The sequence below is a fragment of the Schistocerca americana genome, chromosome X, assembly GCF_021461395.2.
Source record: "Schistocerca americana isolate TAMUIC-IGC-003095 chromosome X, iqSchAmer2.1, whole genome shotgun sequence".
NCBI lineage: Eukaryota > Metazoa > Arthropoda > Insecta > Orthoptera > Acrididae > Schistocerca > Schistocerca americana.
In genome coordinates, this window is record NC_060130.1 from 160,244,386 (window position 1) to 160,264,029 (window position 19,644).

General features: G+C 43.8%; 1 protein-coding gene across 1 annotated transcript in view; it reads left to right on the forward strand.

Annotated features, from left to right (window-relative positions):
- Positions 1 to 19,644, forward strand: part of LOC124555877 (hormone receptor 4) — a 212,458-nt gene that overhangs the window by 64,800 nt on the left and 128,014 nt on the right. Inside the window, exon 2 of the mRNA XM_047129939.1 lies at positions 16,352 to 16,456. Coding sequence (XP_046985895.1) covers positions 16,357 to 16,456 — 100 coding nt within the window. The 5' untranslated portion in view covers positions 16,352 to 16,356. The remainder of the gene's footprint in view (positions 1 to 16,351; positions 16,457 to 19,644) is intronic.

The window sequence follows — 19,644 nt, forward strand, 5'->3', positions numbered from 1 at the left end:
GGAACACTTCATTGAAGGGAAGCGGCTGGAACGACGAAGGCCCCGGAATCAACAGGTGGTACCGGTGCGCCAACTCCGGCCCGAGGGCGTAACTTTGGGCTGCCCGCCCAACTCTCTTGCTCTTGGCCTCAAACTTCGCCCACCAGGGTGCGAAATAGCTCCGCACGCACAGACTCTGCCTTTCGGAATCATCTCGTCGCTCTCGGTCCTTCACCCTGCCCTTCTTGCCGTACATCGGCAACACGATTCTGTTTATGGTGTACAGCGTGTTTCAAAGCCTTTGCGACAAACGTCTAGGGGTGACGATATATCGTGTCGTGGGGGACAACTTCAATTACAGATAAAATGTTCGATGATGATTCCCGGCAGTACCAGACGTCGTTTTATTGAATTTGCCGGCCCTGGGACAACAAGATTTCACCGAACTAGGAGGGTCCTCTAAGTAGGTGTGCCCCGTACTACCCACCCCACTAAAGTGATAGAGTGGTCGTCAAAAATAAAACCTTGATAATGGGTTCAAAAATGGTTCAATTGGCTCTGAGCACTATGCGACTTAACTTCTGAGGTCATCAGTCACCTAAAACTTAGAACTAGTTAAACCTAACTAACCTAATGACATCACACACATCCATGCCCGAGGCAGGATTCGAACCTGCGACCGTAGCGGTCGCTCGGCTCCAGACTGTAGCGCCCAGAACCGCACGGTCACTCCGGCCGGCTAATAATGGGTAGAGTCGCGCTCTACCAAAAGTGCGGTTAGTAGTTTTGGCAAACTACATCAGTGACGTAGCAAATGGTAGGATTACCGGCAGCGTTGGTAGCATTGGTAGGGAAAGAAACATAAATAAATGTTTGAAGGAGAAACTTCACAGCCGACGACTTCTCTTTGTTGTTTTGTTTGTTTGCTTGTTTGTTTTTCACAAAATCAGAACCGCAAATCTTTCAGTGTATTTTATACCCTAACAGAACATAAATTACATGTTATTAGTAATAAAAATTAGTTGATCGCAAAACTTCTGCGCTTTTATGTAACCAAAGCAATTCCTTTTGATGCAAGTACAGTTTACATGCACAAACATAAAAAAATAATGCATTTATTTTTATCCTTTACTCGATAGAAAGTTCGTCATCATTATCAAACCCAAGAGTTTCCTTTTATTATTTATAAATGTGAAAGTTGTTTGTGAATAGAAGAAACATGTTTTATATAAGTTCGACGTTTTATTAAAGCCATGTTTGCTGTCTTTCTGATTTGTGTTTTTTTTTTTATGCTACCTCATTGTTGAGGAAATTACATTTTCTAGCACTATATAATATATCTGTATTGTATTCTTTATTTTTATTGCAACATCCGACTGTTTCACGTTACTAATCAACAATTTTCGAATAAAATCTTAATGATACATTGACAAGACCAATTTTGATATAAATACTGTTTATATTTAAATAACAGTCAGGAGGATAACTATGTAGAACAAAACTTTTCCGTAGGTTACGTGCCCCTTTGTATATCCTCACTATGTCTGTAGACGGTTTACCGCTTCCGTTTTTTTGGCGAATCCAGTAAGTCACTAACCGCACACGTAAAGAAAGCGATCGTTGTAAGGTAATGCTCCGTAGGTATGCATCACAACTAACATAGAAGTAATGCGGGTACGAACTTAATTGACTAAATCTACTAGGAAATCTGCCGTAGTCCACGCTTCCTTATGATAGTCCTCGGTAGCCTATGGTAGTTTTACAACTCTAATCTTAAGGAACTGTAATTCATCCACGAAAGAAGCGGCTCACAAAACACTTGTTCGGCCGAGTCTTTAATACTGTTAATCAATCTGGGACCCCTAACAAGCAGGTTTAACAGTAGAGATGGAGAAGATCCAACGTAGAGCTGCACTTTTCGTCGCGTGATAGTTTAGTACGCGTGAGAACGCTACGGAGCTGCACAACAAACTCCAGTGGCCGGAGCTGCAAGAGATGCGTTGTGTATCACAGAGAAGGTCGCTGTTCAGTTTCCAAGACCGTACGTTCGAAGAAGATTTAGGCCCCATATTACTTCCCCCTGCATATGTTTCGTGGCAAACCAGTGGAATTAGAGCTATTACGGAAGTTTATCGATAGTCTTTCTTCCCAGGCATCATTCACGAATGGAGTAGAGAAGGATGGGAATGTTATTGCTGCTAGAGGTACCGTCCACCGCACGCCGTAAGATGGCTAGCGTAGTACAGATATAAATGGAGATGACTCAGTGTTTCGTTCTTTCACACGTCAATGCAACTGGAAAGGTATACCAGTGTACCTGACTAGTGCTTCTTCAGAGGTATTATCTTATTCGCCGAGTGTCAGTTATGGCGTTATCGTCTGAAATCGATAGCTCACTTGCCCCTCTACACACAACCCATTTACAAAGCAACTTCAACCGGTATTTCGAACGCCGTGTCGTGACTTTCCGATACCGAAAATGAATAGTTATGTTTACTAGCAGTAGCAGTAAATCTCTGTATGTTGCAAAAAAAAAAAAAAAAAATATGAAAACGGGAACTGAAATTTATTAAACTTGCTTTTGAACGATTTTCATGGAAAAGCTGTGTTACAGGATGGACACCATGTGTGTTAGCACATCTTTTCAGTATTATTTCGCAAATATATATTAAAGACCAGAATTTCATTTTATTTATTAGCCTTTTAATTTACACGATGACTTTGTAATCTCTATTTGTCTATAAAAATATCGTCAGTAGCAGAACTGCTGGTTTCCATAACTCTTATGGTAACTTGTACGTGACAGAGTTAGATTACATGAAATGACAAGTGATTTAAATATGAATGTACAAGAGGTATCCCCTAAAAATTTAAATTAAAATCTCCAGTTAATATTACCTCATGCGAAGAATTGTGAAATGTTATCTCTAGTGCGGTTCCAGGCTGTCGTAGATGCCGATGGTCTTCACGTTGAACAATGTTTGTAACCTGGAACGTAAACATGACACGCAATTAACGTGTGTTACCCTGTCGCGTGGAAATTAAAATGAGTTTCATTCATTGGTTTATTCGTTACTTCTCTTACAAATGTTTCCACAACGTTTCGTTGTCCTACTATCACTCGGCTTCATGAAGGTGCTCTCAAGCCGTGAAAGTTTAATTATAACCACCCGGTATTCTATTATGATAGGCCACTCGCGAGACTGACAACATGGGCAACAAAATCGTACGGTTTTCCTCAAATAGTGGTTGTCTAAACTTACGCAACAGGGTGTTGCGAGAGGAACGCCGGTTCTTTTCCAAAAATACAAAGTTAAGTTACCGAAGCATCTCTGTGATGTTTAGTATTGGAACGTGCGAGGTGGCGCACTGGCAATATACTGGATTCGTATTTGGGAGGATGGCGGTTCAGTCCCCGTCCAAGCATCCAGATATGTTGCCCACCCACGACCTGTATGGCTCTGCTACGATGCTATCATCGCATATCTAAATGTGTCCAGGTCTGCCTATTTCATGAGGACTCAGAACGCTGGAGCAGTGGTCTCTAGTGTCTTGCATGCCGTTCCTTGACAAATGTACTGTACTTTCCCAGAACCCTTCCAACAAGTCTTCTATTTGAGTTCCTGACGAGTCTCGCGTGTTCATTCAGTTTCACATGTATTCACATGGTGTGTTACCCCTAGATATGTGCCGGCCGCGGTGGCCTTGCGGTTCTAGGCGCTGCAATCCGGAACCGCGGGACTGCTACGGTCGCAGGTTCGAATCCTGCCTCGGGCATTGATGTGTGTGATGTCCTTAGGTTAGTTAGGTTTAAGTAGTTCTAAGTTCTAGAGGACTGATGACCTAAGATGTTAAGTCCCATAGTGCTCAGAGCCATTTGAACCATTTTTGAACCCTAGGTATGTGAAAAACTTCATGCAGTGATTTTATTATATCAATCTCGTCTGATTATTATATATATTCACGTTACCATTTTCAGCAAATCATTGTCTCTTTCTGATGTGATAAAAATTAACAAACTGCTGTGTTACGTACAAGCATACTGAACATTACGTAAATTGCGTAAAACATGACAATAAAGTAAACTGGCAGTCTGTTGTACCATGTGACGGCATGATGTATATTTTATTGACATTTTATATCTTTTGCATGATGTTCAGTATGCTTATAATTACAGTTTCGTGACGAAGCTGTATGTGGATCTTCATCGCTTCTGAAAAAGTCAGTAATTTGCTGAAACCGGTATTGCGAATGTTTGTAGTAATTAGACGACCTTGACATGGTAAATTATTATTTGAACATTTACAATGTCGCAGGCTTTCATTTGGCAATATGAAAATTCTCAAAAGACCACTAAAGCTCCCAGTAATCTAGTAATCGAATACCATCGTGTTCTTTCCGTTGCTTATGGACGTCGTCCTACATCCGACGGACGTGAGAATCATCATCAACCATTTGAAATTCCTTCGCTTTTTGAGAAACTACCGGAACGTATCAGGTTTAGCCCATGTCATTGGTACAAAGTCTCGCGTCTAGGAAATCCACGACACCACCACTCCTCGTCTTGCTAGCCATACACCGATGCTGGAATTTTCTTCTACTACTAGGATTCAACTGACCATCTCTGAGTCGAGCTCTGTCTCACAATCATGTGTTACCGATCTCGAAAGTGGGTTTATGACACGATGAAATGGCTCGAAGTAGTGTAACAACTGTGTTTCTCACTTACTTATCATGGGTCTAGAATTAGATTCGCGTTTGTAGTGGCAATTCATTTAAGTATAGGTTCAACACCTTTATCACCCAGAATATTATATGATAAGCATCCAGTAGAGCACGATTCGAAGAAAGGTAACAGAGGCATTCATTAGCGAAACAAGTTTGTCGGCTGTGGAAAAGGCGGTCTGAGAGCGACAGCGCAACATTGGCTTGTGTCCGCGTTTTATAGAGTTGCACTATGACCTTTGGATTTTTATTGTGACGAGCAGGCGGGCAGGAAGCGGTACTTCAAGGTCCCGGCGCTAGGCTAGCGCAGCGCTCTAGCCTGCAGTCCCGGGTTCGAACACGCCGCTTGCGAAACCCCGCATCTGATTGCTTGCTCTATTTGTGAGGAGAGTAATTACCGCTGCGTAAGAAAAATGCTGCCAGAAGTAGTACTCGTAGACGCGTTCACCGTTACACGCTGGTGGCAGGCGTTCTCAGCCGCGACCTCAAAGTGCATCCAGTTGCGCAATGCCTGCAGCGGCGCGCTCTGCCATCAGCTACGTGAGGCTAGCCGTATTCAGCCCGCAGCGACGACGGCAAACCGCGTGTACTTAGGGTCACAGTCCTTTGCGTCCCCTGCTCGGACTTCCACCGCTCGCTTTTCGTTTTCTCGCCTGGGAAAGTGTTGTAAGTCATTCTCAGAGACGTTCATCAGCAGACCCCGAAGTAACTTCCGAAACGAATAATATATATTGCTAAAAACAGCTCCTGTTCGTACTGTATATTCATGACGTGTCAGGTAGTACTAGCTACAGCTACTTTTTCCACATCTGTGGTTACGTTATAAGACTTTTGATCGAACAACACCCACAGTTAATGGGCATAAAACACTCTCGGTTGACTTGTAGCCACAAATCTGGTAAAATTTCTAACTTTCGACGAAATCCGCCATCTCCTTCGTTAGACACAACTGACTGTCGTGGCTGCTGTTTGGTGACCATTTATAGCCCGTAGAAGAGTTGTGACTGGTCATCCTACGGTGTAATTGCGTCATGCTGTTAGAGATTGTGTCCCTGTCTGCAATGGTGACGCCACTACTCTCGCAGGAACGCGAACAATTCAGAGTATTTATCTGTGTCGTCTCCGCACATAGAGCTCGCTTTGACGAACCACTAAAATGATACATGTTTTCTTCAGGCAATTTTAAGCAGCGGATATATGTTTCAGGAAACTCATGACACCTGGGTGCATTAGATACGTGTGAATTCCTCAGGGACCAAACTGCATAGGTCATCGGTTCCTAGACTTACACACTACTTAAACTAAGTTAACCTAACTTATGCTAAGAACAACACACACACCCATGCCCGAAGGAGGACTCGAACCTCCGGCGGGAGTGGCCGGGTGCATTAGAACAATTTATCAATTTGCTACCGGATTAAATCGACGACCATCATCTGGCACGAAAAATTGGCTAATGCAGTAGCATTCGGTCAACAACCATCATATGGAATGAAAACCGGTAGCAAATTAATAAATTGTTCTAATGCAGCCAAGTGCCAAGAGTTTCCTGAACTTTTATCCCCACCCTCCAGTACGTGTGGCTCCCTTGGAACGCATTTGCGGCCATATGCCCATATGACCTTTGTAGCTCCTTATCCTCTCAGGGAGGATACTACAGTTTGTACCCATCCTGTATATTAGTGTATTCAAAACAGCTCTCTTCTGGAATCGGTGGTGGAAACTCTCTGCACTGTTTTGTTTCAGTGAGATATTTCCCAGGGTCTACGTAAGTCTCACGACACTCTAAGCTCCGACGTCTTCCTCCCAGCGCATCACACACGAGTGAAACACAAAAGCGGGAAGGGCAGGCCAAAGGGAATGATGTACCGTCGGAAATGCAGGTGGCCTGCAGCGTATAAACATAAATGTAAAATCGTCTGCAGTATTCGACACGGATCTGCAAGCAACGATTTGTGAGCTCCAGCTTGCTGTGTTCTAACTCGAGATAAAGATGTCGTCGGATGATGGAGCCAATGACCTGACTGAAAATTCTTCGATACAGTCCTAAAACTCGTCTAAACAAGAAAACATACGCTTATGCAATATCGCAACAGGTATGCTGTTGGACCGAAGACTTCTTAGCACTTAAAAGTCAGTACGTCATTCTTAACTGGAAGGTATAATTAAAGGTATAGGTAACGAAGTGATTAATCTAAACTTTTCTTTCCACCTCTTGTCCTTTGTCCTGTTCCAAGATTCCTCACGGGAAACATGCTTCAGAAAGATTTTGTATATATACAGGGTGTTACAAAAAGGTACGGCCAAACTTTCAGGAAACATTCCTCACACACAAATAAAGAAAAGATGTTATGTGGACACGTGTCCGGAAACGCTTAATTTCCATGTTAGAGCTCATTTTAGTTTCGCCAGTATGTACTGTACTTCCTCGATCACATTGTAAATTTTCACAATCAACATGTGTGGGCTGACGAGAATCCGCACGCAATTGTGCAATCACGTCATCAACACAGATTTTCTGTGAACGTTTGGGCAGGCATTGTTGGTGATGTCTTGATTGGGCCCCATGTTTTTCCTCCTACGCTCAATGGAGCACGTTATCATGATTTCATACGGGATACTCTTCCTGTACTGCTAGAACATGTGCCTTTACAAGTACGGCACAACATGTGGTTCATGCACGATGGAGCTCCTGCACACTTCAGTCGAAGTGTTCGTACGCTTCTCAACAACAGATTCGGTGACCGATGCATTGGTAGAGGCGGACCAATTCCATGGCCTCCACGCTCTCGTGACCTCAACCCTCTTGACTTTCATTTATGGGAGCATTTGAAAGCTCTTGTCTACGCAACCCCGGTACCAAATGTAGAGACTCTTCGTGCTCGTATTGTGGACGGCTGTGATACAATACGCCATTCTCCAGGGCTGTATCAGCGCATCAGGGATTCCATGCGACGGAGGGTGGATGCATGTATCCTCGCTAACGGAGGACATTTTGAACATTTCCTGTAGCAAAGTGTTTGAAGTCACGCTGGTACGTTCTGTTGCTGTGTGTTTCCATTCCATGATTAATGTGATTTGAAGAGAAGTAATAAAATGAGCTCTAACATGGAAAGTAAGCGTTTCCGGACACATGTCCACATAACATATTTTCTTTCTTTGTGTATGAGGAATGTTTCCTGAAAGTTTGGCCGTACCGTTTTGTAACACCCTATATATATATATATATATTATATATATATATATATATATATATATATATATATATATATATATATATGTGTGTGTGTGTGGTGTATTTCCCTGGATGAATGGAGGCTTTCACTGATCGTTTGCAAGTGCTTATTGCTCAAAACTTAGGTAACACCGGGTCGTGACATAACCCGCGTACTGTTCGTCTGTTCGTGTCTTAATTTCTCCTGACTACCCAACACCATAAAAATCTTACGTGTTGGAGCTTATTTAATGATAATTGGAATAGACATACTGTGAGTCGCCTCTTGCACGAGGTGAACTTCTTCAGTGCGTTAACGATGAAGCAAAACTTTCCACAACCATTGCTCACCGCCGCCTCCATAGGATCATACCAAGAACTGTTACTCCCAGGCACCTGTATTATTCGGTGCTTTCTGGTGATAGCTAGTTAATCCTGTACATAGGATCAAGAATACCTTCTCCCTCTCTATGCATGGCAACCCACCTTACGGTATGCGGGGGAAGGTAGGCGTCCGTATGAGCTTTAATTTATCTGGCAGTCCCGTCATGGTCATTTCGTGAGATGAGTATGGGCGGGGTGGGGGGGGGGGGGGGGGGGGAGTGATACGTAGCCTGACTCTTCTTGTTATTGGAATTTTATCAGTAAACCTCTCCTTGATGCAGATTGCTTCTCTTGTAGTGTCTGCCAGTTTTTGGTGTGGGGATCATTTTCCGTAGCACTCTCGTCGCAGTCATAAAAAAAAAGGGTTCAAATGGCTCTGAGCACTATGCGACTTAATTTCTGCTGAGGTCATCAGTCGCCTAGAACTTAGAACTAATGAAAACCTAACTAACCTAAGGACATCACATACATCCATGCCCGAGGCAGGATTCGAACCTGCGACCGTAGCGGTCGCTCGGCTCCAGACTGTAGCGCCTAGAACCGCTCGTCCACTTCGGCCGGCTTAAACGAACACGTGACAAGTCGCACCTTACCGCTATGGATCTTTTTGCCTCTTCTGACAATTCTACCTTACATGGCTCCCACACTGATGAGCAACACTCAAGACTAACTCGAATCGGTGTTTTGGAAGCCACTTCTTTCTCGGATGAATTACATTCTCTGAGAATTCTTCCTCTGAAGACAGTCGTCTCTTTTTCCTACAACTAGTGTTACGTGATCGGTCAACTTTTACGTTTTGTGGAATGGACAGTTTTATATTGAAAGACAGTTGTCAGTCTCTCCATAAAACCCAAATCTTATAAAGGTTAATTAAGGCAGAGGTACAGATTTCTTACCATATAACTTTATTGCTTTAGTGAAATGTTTCTTCACTCGTACTGCAACACGGACTAGAAATTTTGAGAGGTTTGTTTAATGTCTCCGACTGCAGTTTGTTGATCATTTCTGCGATGCTCCTGCGCTGACCAAACAAACCTAAGACGAGCCGTCCAGCTCTGTTGAATCTCCTCTAGTTCTTCTCGTTACATACATAATGTGGTACGGATCTAAAATCAACTAACCACACTCGCTTACTGGTTGGCTTAGAATTTTGGCAAGATTTGTGTGATTCTTCTCCTTTAAACGCCTCCGCGCACATGTTATTGACAGTTGGCGGCTTTGACTGATTTTAGTTAAACAGTATGGAGTCTTTTCGACTGTTTAATGCGTTACAGGCCGGCCGGGGTGGCCGAGTGGTTCTAGGCGCTTCAGTCTGGAACCGCGCGACCGCTACGGTCACAGGTTCGAATCCTGCCTCGGGTATGCATGAGTGTGATGTCCTTAGGTTAGTTAGGTTTAAGTAGTTCTAAGTTCTAGGGGACAGATGACCTCAGATGTTAAGTCCCATAGTGCTCAGAGCCATTTGAACCATTTGAATGCGTTATATTTACTTACCTTAGCGCCAGATTTCAGTCTCTGCACCAAGTGCTATAATCATCTGCAAGTCTGCTGCGTTTCGTAGCAATTTCACAACGACGTGGTCTACCTATATTAAATTATGTTGTCTTCGAACGAACAATTTTGGAGTCGTATTCAGCACGGTGACGGTTGAAGTCCGGTAGTATCACCGTAATTTCCTAAGTGCTATGATTCCTTCTTCGGGCTGAGCTTGTGTTACTTCTCCAATGACTGTCCGCAGGGCATACTCCAATCTTCCTTCGTTTTCTTTTCCACTGTGCAAATTAACAAAGGAAGTAACCTGATCGTCTTGTGTGGCTGGTAACCTGAAAATGTTGGCAGAAACACATACAGTTACTGCACTTAGCGTGTAGAAAATTAAGCCTCAATCTCGAAAACCGGTGGCATCCGCGCGCTTCCACGCAAACAAATACGAGCGACGGATAAAGTATTCGTATGGCTTACTGCTGAGGTACCGAAGTCTCCATTTGCGTGTAGTAATTATGAGATGTGTAATATGGCTCGATAGACATCAGAGTAATTATCTCAAGATATAGCTCTCAGTTCCACTGTACTTTCATTTAAGGTTTTTGCACCGGGCAGGGCTTTTCGCTATGAAACAAAGCAACTCGTGCCATGTTCTGGCTACCGCGTTAAATACAGTTCCGCTATTTGTCTGGTAAACTGGTTCTCGGACAGGACATAGCCTAGTAAGCCACCGCGGTATTAAAATCAGTTTTCGAGTTGATCAGTGTTACACATTCAGTTCTAAGATACAAGTGATACACATTGTTGACCGAAAACATATGTCAGCATCAATCTAGTCAGAGCTTAGTGTAACGAACAGAAAGTTTAACACTCTTTCATGTCCTATAGTTAAAACAATACATGATACGCCAAAGGACATACAGACTACAAATTATTGAGGGTCAGTTATACTTCACCTCAGTACATATATTTCCAGTGACATTAAAAGCTGCTACTAGCAAACAATCGTGTAGTTAAACCAGGCCAGTAATTTGCCACTTCAACTATTCACTGTCTGGAGTTTACTGTCGCAATTATCGAGAAAAAGGGGTTAGACCAAATGTCAGTTTAAGGACGTGTATCTTTACAGGGGTTTGTGAAAGGTAGAGGCAACGGTGACTTCTTAATCATATAAACTACGCTATGCGGTACCACAGCAAAAACATATCGTTGAAGACCTTAGAACATATATCAGCGAAAGTGTAAAAATAGAGCCAATCAGGCAGGCTCTGTAAAAGAAACGTTAACTCTGTTCCTCTAATGATATGTCACTTAAAAGGAGTTCATACGATACATTTTGCATTTCAGTAGGGCGTTCATGTTAGAAACTGCCACGCAACCAGTATCCAAAAACTGACAAAAAATACCTCCATAAGTCGTAATAAAACCAATTGACCATCCCATTTACTGCTATGACTATATTGTCAGCCCCCACAATTCAGGCGCATTAGCATTCTTACTAGTCGGACTGCAGTCACTGTGCTTCCTACTAAAAAATTTCACCTAACGTACCGTAAGAGATCTCAAGTCTTTAATTCAGTAAATGCGAGGTAATTTTACTTACTATCGAATACCGAGTAAATCCACCGTGTTGTTAGCGTTAAAGTGCTCATTTGTTCCTCATTCGCAGCGAGTGTGTTTTACGGAAGTGTGTTCTGGCGCTGCAGACGGTGAGCAGATAAAGCAGAGGCAGATAGTGGCGGCTTGCTGAACAAATGACCTACTTGTAGGCAGGTAGGGTTAGCGACCGGCGCTGGTCACGTGATCCGCGAATGACGTCACCTAGCCTCAGTGAAAGTGATGCAGTCTACATACAGCCGCTCCACCGTTGCCAACTGAACGCCGCGTAAGAAACTTTCTGCTGTTTTATTCTTTTTCCCATGCAGTTTTCCCTTATCGGAGATGTTATCTATCGCGTTATAACTTTTTCTCGGGTTATGATCCTGTTTTCAGGGAATATCAATACCGGGTTTGTGAAGACGTTCGTTATCGATCACTTCACTGACAGAAGTTTAGTAATGCCGTTCTCGACAAAGCTTTATTTCCGGAGAACAGAGAAATTTATTGATTCAAAGTTGGCAAATGTAAGTCTCACGGGTTTGTGAAGACGTTCGTTATCTATCACTTCACTGACAGAAGTTTAGTAATGCCGCCATACTCTGTAAGAAATGTTGGAAAGTTACAACACCTCGACATTATTCGTTCCAAATTTTCCAACCTTACAACTCTTAAGATCTTTAAGAATAATTGTTTTCTTATTTTTTTAATTGTTGAAAGACGGAATCTATAGTTAGGTCAAGTTAGTCTTCATGGGCATCGAGTATTTCGATTTATTCTTAATTTTTTGCCATTTACCATTGATGCATACAAATAAGTTGTCATCGATTGTGGGTTATACGCTTTATCCTCCAGTGGAAATGTACCTGGCAATTCCTAAGAAGGATAGCCTGATAGGATAGAAAGCTATGATTTCAAACTGAAAAGAAACTTGGACGCGTTTACGCAACCATCTGTGAGAATTCCAGGCTGTCCCTTTGTTTCAGCTTCATGTACGTACCTGGAAAACGTAACACGATAAAGAGATAAGGGCAAGGCCTCCTCGTCAATAAATGAGGCACAGTTTTTTTTTATACCGGCTAGGTTCAATGAAGGTCTGTCCAAGTGGTAGATTTCCCTCGGCAGAGGGAGCTACAACGCAGGATTAAAAGCGGCGCACAACAACTCATATGATGTAGGTTGGCAAAGAACTGTTCTAACTCTCTTTCCGTATCATTGACCCTGTTATCTGCTAGTCGATATTATTTGTTTTACAGCAAAAGCTTCAACTCATTACGTAGACATGTGTTGTCTGGCGATACGTTATGGCGTTTCGCGCCGTTGCAGAAATAACAGCTACAATTTTTAACACGTTTTCATAGTTGTTGGATACGTAGATGACGCTATAATGAAGGGTGTAGCAACGCCCACTAACATCTCAATACGATTTACAGCGCGATTCCTGTGAACAAAGACACAAGAGAAGGTATTGCGTTGTCGCCTGAGTCACATTTCAGTGAGACCAGCTGACGTTTACAAGCTCTTCGTTCTTTTCAACAAAGTTTACTGTCAGCGAATTACTAATACATGTTTAATGAATGAAGTGATACTCCATGCAAAAACAGTTATTGTAAGAGGTCTATAATTACTTTCCGCTGAAATCGTATACACAGCTTTCGTATTATTCCTCGTCTTGTTCGTAGTAATGAGAAACGATTTGTCTAACTAGAGAGAAACGTAATTTTCTCTCTTCTTTAGTCGTATGTCCGAGAACTCTTTAAAAAACGTTTCGTGTCTCTTATGACCCCTGGCCCTGAACGCCAAGGATTATCTTCGTATGGCATGGCATGGTATAACCCCACCACCACCATATCTATCCATCGCTTCACATATGTACAATGTAGTTTTAAAAAAACTATTTGGGTGGAGCAGTGCGTAAGACTCATTAGGAAGGAGTGGTCTTCAGATTGGCGTCCGGCTACCGCAATTTAGATTGTGTTCGTTTCTCTAAAACATTTCAGACGAATGTCGAAATTGTTCGTTTTATAAGGTCAAAGTCGCTTCCTGCCTCATCCTTCTGCAACTGAGACAGCGTACTGTCGAAAAGTTGTTAAACTTGCACATCCTTTCTTCATTTGAGGAAAGAAGGAAGGAGGGGTGAGCGTTTGAAGTACCGTCCACCACGAGAATATTAGAGACGGAGCACAAGTTCTGCATAGTCAAGAATGAGAAAGATAATCTACTGTGTCTTTTTCAAAGGAACTATCCCAACGTTTGGCTTAGCAGTTTGAGCGAAAGCTCGGAAAATCAAAAACTGGGTGACCAAACAGAGGCCGGCCGTTGTGGCCGCTGAGGTTCTAAGCGCTTCATGATGGTCGCATCCGTGTTTGGCGACATCACGGTGAACGCACATTGGAAGCGTGTATTCGTCATTGCCATACTGGCGTATCACCCGGCGTGATGGTATGGGGTGGCACTGGTTACACGTCTCGGTCACCTCTTGTTCGCATTGACGGCACGTTGAACAGTGGACGTTATATTTCAGATGTGTTACGACCCGTGGCTCTACCCTTCATTCGATCTCTGTGAAACCCTACATTTCAGCAGGATAATGCACGATCGCACGTTGCAGGTCCTGTAAGGGCCTTTCTGGATACAGAAAATGTTCGACTGCTGCCCTGGCCAGCACATTCTCCAGATCTCTCACCAATTGAAAACGTCTGGTCAATGGTGGCCGAGCAACTGGCTCGTCACATTACGCCAGTCACGACTCTTGATGAACTGTGGTATCGTGTTGAAGCTGCATGGGCAGCTGTACCTGTACACGCCATCCAAGCTCTGTTTGACTCAATGCCCAGGCGTATTAAGGCCGTTATTACGGCCAGAGGTGGTTCGTTCAAATGGCATTGAGCACTATGGGACTTAACTTTGAGGTCATCAGTCCCCTAGAACTTAGAACTATTTAAACCTAACTAACCTAAGGACATCACACACATCCATGCCCGTGGTAGGATTGGAACCTGCGACCGTAGCGGTCGCGCCGTCCCTGACTGAAGCGCCTAGAACCGCTCGGCCACACTGGCCGGCAAAGGTGGTTGTTCTAGGTACTGATTTCTCAAGATCTATGCACCCAAATTGCGTGAAAATGTAATCACATGTCAGTTCTAGTATAATATATTTGTCCAATGAATACCCGCTTATCATCTGCATTTCTTCTTGGTGTAGCAATTTTAATGGCCAGTAGTGTATATTACTGCTCCCTTATTAGAGCAGATAGAACTTTTTGTGATGATCCACATGTCAGTGAAGCAAAGAAGATAGATTCACCTTGTCTGTGGGATTAGATATATTTTGTGCTGGGCGCTACTGTGGAAGAAACTGATCGGCTTTCGCGTGTGCCGGGTGTCCCTCCGAAGAGTCGTCAGTCGCATTTTCTCTGATGTTTCTACAGATATTTGCAATTTAGATTCTGCACTGGGCAGGTAAAGTCAGCCTAAACAGCTCATCAAGTCTCTCATATGACGCCCTGTGTCGATTTGCTCACTGTTACAAACAATATGATTTTTAAAAAGGAATTTTACGAGCCCAATCAATATAGTGGTCCCAAAGTAGTCCAGTGCGATATTTGCTTTATCGATATGTATTAACAGGGGCAGTCGAACACGAAGAATAAGCACTACTCCAACTGCGACTGAGCAGCGCTGCCGCATGGTGGTCGCAGTCAGCGCAGGCCATGGCCGTCTTGTCGCTGCTGCAATACTGGTTCGTCTTCGCTTTTTACTGTCCCTATTAATACATATCGATTAAACAAATATCGGACTGGACCAATCTGTGACCGCTCTGTCGAATGAGCACGTAAAATTCCGCTTTAAAAATCATCTTGTTTGTAGCGGGAAACCGACACTTTCCATCAACACTGGGCTAGTTGTCGTCTGTCCACGCTGGGCTTGTTATTGCCACGTAAGGAAGGCACGGAATCCAGTTAATTTTGGCCCGCTGCATACGATTCTCTGCATTGCAAATGAAAACGGATGTGGATGGCAGGTTACGTTCGGGGAACGAAGATGTCATCATGTGGCGTCGAAACTGGTAGCCTGTGTTAAAAAAGAATAAACGACGTTAGATTTCAATACAGCCGCTGATTTTGTTATCATTATTCAAGTACTACGGGTCCGCCGGCCGATGTGGCCGAGCGGTTCTAGGCGCTTCAGTCTGGAACCACGCGATCCTACGGTCGCAGGTTCGAATCCTGCCTCCGGCATGGATGTGTGTGATGTCCTTAGGTTAGTTAGGTTTAAGTAGTTCTAAGTTCTAGGGGACTGACTGGTGACCTCAGATGTTAAGTCCCATAGTGCTCAGAGCCATTTGAACCAACTACGAGTCCAGCTGCAGCCCCACGTCCTTGACGTATTACCAGACACCCTGTATAATAGGTTGATTCAGCCAGTGAAGTACGTGGACGGAGTTCCAAACAAGGAGAACTCTCTGAAACCTCCTGGCAGATTAAAACTGTGTGCCGGATCGAGACTCGATCTCGGGACCTTTGCCTTTCGCGGGCAAGTGCTCTACAAACTGAACTACCCAAGCACGACTCACGCCCCGTACTCACAGCTTTACTTCTGCCAGTACCTCGTCTCCACCTTCCAAACTTAACAGAAGCTCTCCTGCGAACCTGGCAGAACTAGCACTCCTGAAAGAAAGGATATTGCGGAGACATGGCTCAGCCATAGCCTGGGGGATGTTTCGAGAATGAGAACTCTCTGCTTCGTAGGACTGAACCCGAGAGCAACACTGTGAAGGATGTCGTCTTCCCATCAGTGTTATTATAGTGCGGCCTTAGCAAGTGGGTTAATCTCGATTTATGCTAACGATAAACTATAAGAGTACTTATGGAAACGAGACCAATATAATTAGAGCTTTTGCATAGTTGCTAGAAAACACACTACTGCCTTAGCTCTAATACGCATTTCGCTTTCTTCGTTCTTTCAGGAAGTATGACCCTTACGACTACCCCGTGTGAATTGGACACGATGAGCCTCTTCCAAGACCTGAAGCTGAAGCGAAGGAAGGTGGACTCTCGTTGCAGCAGTGATGGTGAGTATCAAGTTAAAACATTATTTCTGTACCTGTCAATATAATCACTAACAGAATACGTGTTGTAAATATGTCTGCTTTGACACACCAGCTTATCAAACAAATATCGGTCACATGTTGTGAGGTCATATTTCAGAAACGACGACACTATGTTGCAAAATAGTTTATGTTTTCGTGGTTACTTGCCGACGTATTGCCTGTTCGCTTTTGTCCGGGTCATCGACAGGCGTTTGTTTAACGATTTTCCTGGCGTTTCACCAACACGAGTGAGTAATACTGTAAAACGTTTCTCCTCGACCACCAACAGTGGAGGGTGAACATTTGAAAATGCTAGCCACTCATGCTGCCTAAAAGTCAGGAAAATCGTTGAACAAACACCACCCGAAGATCACGAGAGAGAACCCAACAGGCAAAATGTCTACACTGCATTGGTTAGGTACAGAAAACTAAATAAGAGAATCATCACACTGTGAGATCAGCATCACTTTGGCGAAAGGAGCTAAATGCTACAGCTGACGTATTTCAGATTTATTTCCGTTAACAATATTGCCACAATACTCTGCATGACTGTATTTTTGCCCATTGCATTTCTATCAACAACTGTACAAAAGGGTCAATCTGCTCATCATATCTCAGTAGCAGGTTTACTACGGTGAAATGTTTCCTGCAAAATTTTAGAGAGGAAGAAGATAAGCGATTTACTGTTCCATATCAGATTCCGATACATAAACTGCATTACTAAAGTGTTCCGTGAAGTATTATCCATGTATCTTGGCTGCACCTGATCGAGAATTGCTTCCTAGATGAGCTGTCATACTTGTTAATCGGTATGAGAGGTATGTAGCGAGCGAGGTAGAACAGTGGGAAAGGCACTGGACTCGTAATGTTGAAGAATGGGTTCTAAGTCCTCGTTCGTCTATCATGATGTAAGTCTTTCATGGATTCCCTGAACAACTTCTGAGAATGCTGAGAAGATCTTCTAACAAGACAAAAGCCGATTTCCTGCCCTAGCCTTCTCCAAATGAGCCAGTGCTTCGACGCTAATGACCTCGGCATCGTAGGGGCGCTTACGTCTTGTCTCTCTTCTTCCTTTGACTATATCGGAAAGGTTATGTAACAATCGTTATGTCACACAAGTCGTTAGGGTGGATTAGGAAACTACGACGTAGTGTCTATTCCTGTGACAAGTGCGCGTTACGAAATCACACTGTGCGCATTTCTACGAAAGAAAACTTCAAACGAAATCAATAACTGGTACCAAAATCTGTGCAACGTCATTAACGTGGTTTAAATAAAAAGAAACTTCGCCCGCGTCCTTGCTCATCTGTTAAAAAATGCGTGAACAGTTTCAGTATGCATTTTGTACGTCTTCGACCTTCTGCACAAAGGAGGGTGCAAACAAGCAGTGAGAACGCCGTTTAACCAGTTAAGCTCAAGAGCCTTCTCCGCTTCGCCACATGGGCCTTAGAAGGACAAGGAGGGGGCCCATTAACTATTTGCAGTGATTTGTACTAAACGGTCCACTTAAGGTGGCACTCGGCTACTTAGAGCGAAGGCTTCTGTAGAATCTGCCGCAGCTGCCGATCAAGTTGCTGTGTCTTAACCACTCTGCTATTGGCCTGATTTCCAGTGCTGAGTTGGAGCACCTGTGAACGCTGCAGGAGAAGCTCTCACATCCCTGATAGACTATTCAGAATTATATTCTCCATTGACGCCATAATTAATACTAAATTAATTCTATTTTTTCCAAAGTCTGTGGCTGGTTCCTTCTTAGAGCATTGTCAGACGAGCAAATGTTTCCAATTTTAGTAGCTCACTGGTCATGGGATATTGAACATCAACAATATCGAAAGATGTGGTTACAATTGTCAAGCTTCGCATCTTTGCATCGTCGAAGATGTAATGGAATGAAAAAGGCTGCGAACTCCGTTGCTGACACTAGTGTGGTGGCACTCGAGCCAGAGGTAGCCGGTTTGATTCCAGGTGGTGGAAGAAAGTTTCCTCAACAGTACGAGGTGCATTCAAGTTCTAAGGCCTCCGATTTTTTTTCTCCGGGCTGGAAAGAGATAGAAGCATGCGCATTGTTTTAAAATGAGTCTGCATTCATTGTCAATACGTCCCAGAGATGGCAGCACCGTACGGCAGATGGAATTTTACCGCCAGCGGCGAGAATGAGAACTGTTTTAAATACTTAAAATGGCGACGTTTTCCTTACTTGAACAGCGTGCAATAATTCGTTTTCTGAATTTGCGTGGTGTGAAACCAATTGAAATTCATCAACAGTTGACGGAGACATGTGGTGATGGAGTTATGGGTGTGTCGAAAGTGCGTTCGTGGGTGCGATAGTTTATTGTAGGCAGAACATTGTGTGACAACAATCCGAAACAACCTCGGGCTCGCACAAGCCGGTCTGACAACATGATCGAGAAAGTGGAGGGAATTGTTTTGGGGGATCGCCGAATGACTGTTGAACAGATCACCTCCAGAGTTGGCATTTATGTGGGTTCTGTGCACACAATCCTGCATGACGACCTGAAAATGCGAAAAGTGTCATCCAGGTGGGTGCCACGAATGCTGACGGACGACCACACGGCTGTCCGTGTGGCATGTTGCCAAGCAATGTTGACGCACAACGACAGCATGAATGGGACTTTCTTTTCGTCGGTTGTGACAATGGATGAGACGTGGATGCCATTATTCAATCCAGAAACAAAGCGCCAGTCAGCTCAATGGAAGCACACAGATTCACCACCACCAAAAAAATTTCGGGTAACCGCCAGTGCTGAAAAAATGATGGTGTCCATGTTCTGGGTCAGCGAGGGCGTAATCCTTACCCATTGCGTTCCAAAGGGCACTACGGTAACAGGTGCACCCTACAAAAATCTTTTGAAGAACAAATTCCTTCCTGCACTGCAACAAAAACGTCCGGGAAAGGCTGCGCGTGTGCTGTTTCACCAAGACAACGCACCCGCACATCGAGCTAACGTTACGCAACAGTTTCTTTGTGATAACAACTTTGAAGTGATTCCTCATGCTCCCTACTCACCTGACCTGGCTCCTAGTGACTTTTGGCTTTTTCCAACAATGAAAGACACTCTCCGTGGCCGCACATTCACCAGCTGTGCTGCTATTGCCTCAGAGATTTTCCAGTGGTCAAAACAGACTCCTAAAGAAGCCTTCGCCGCTGC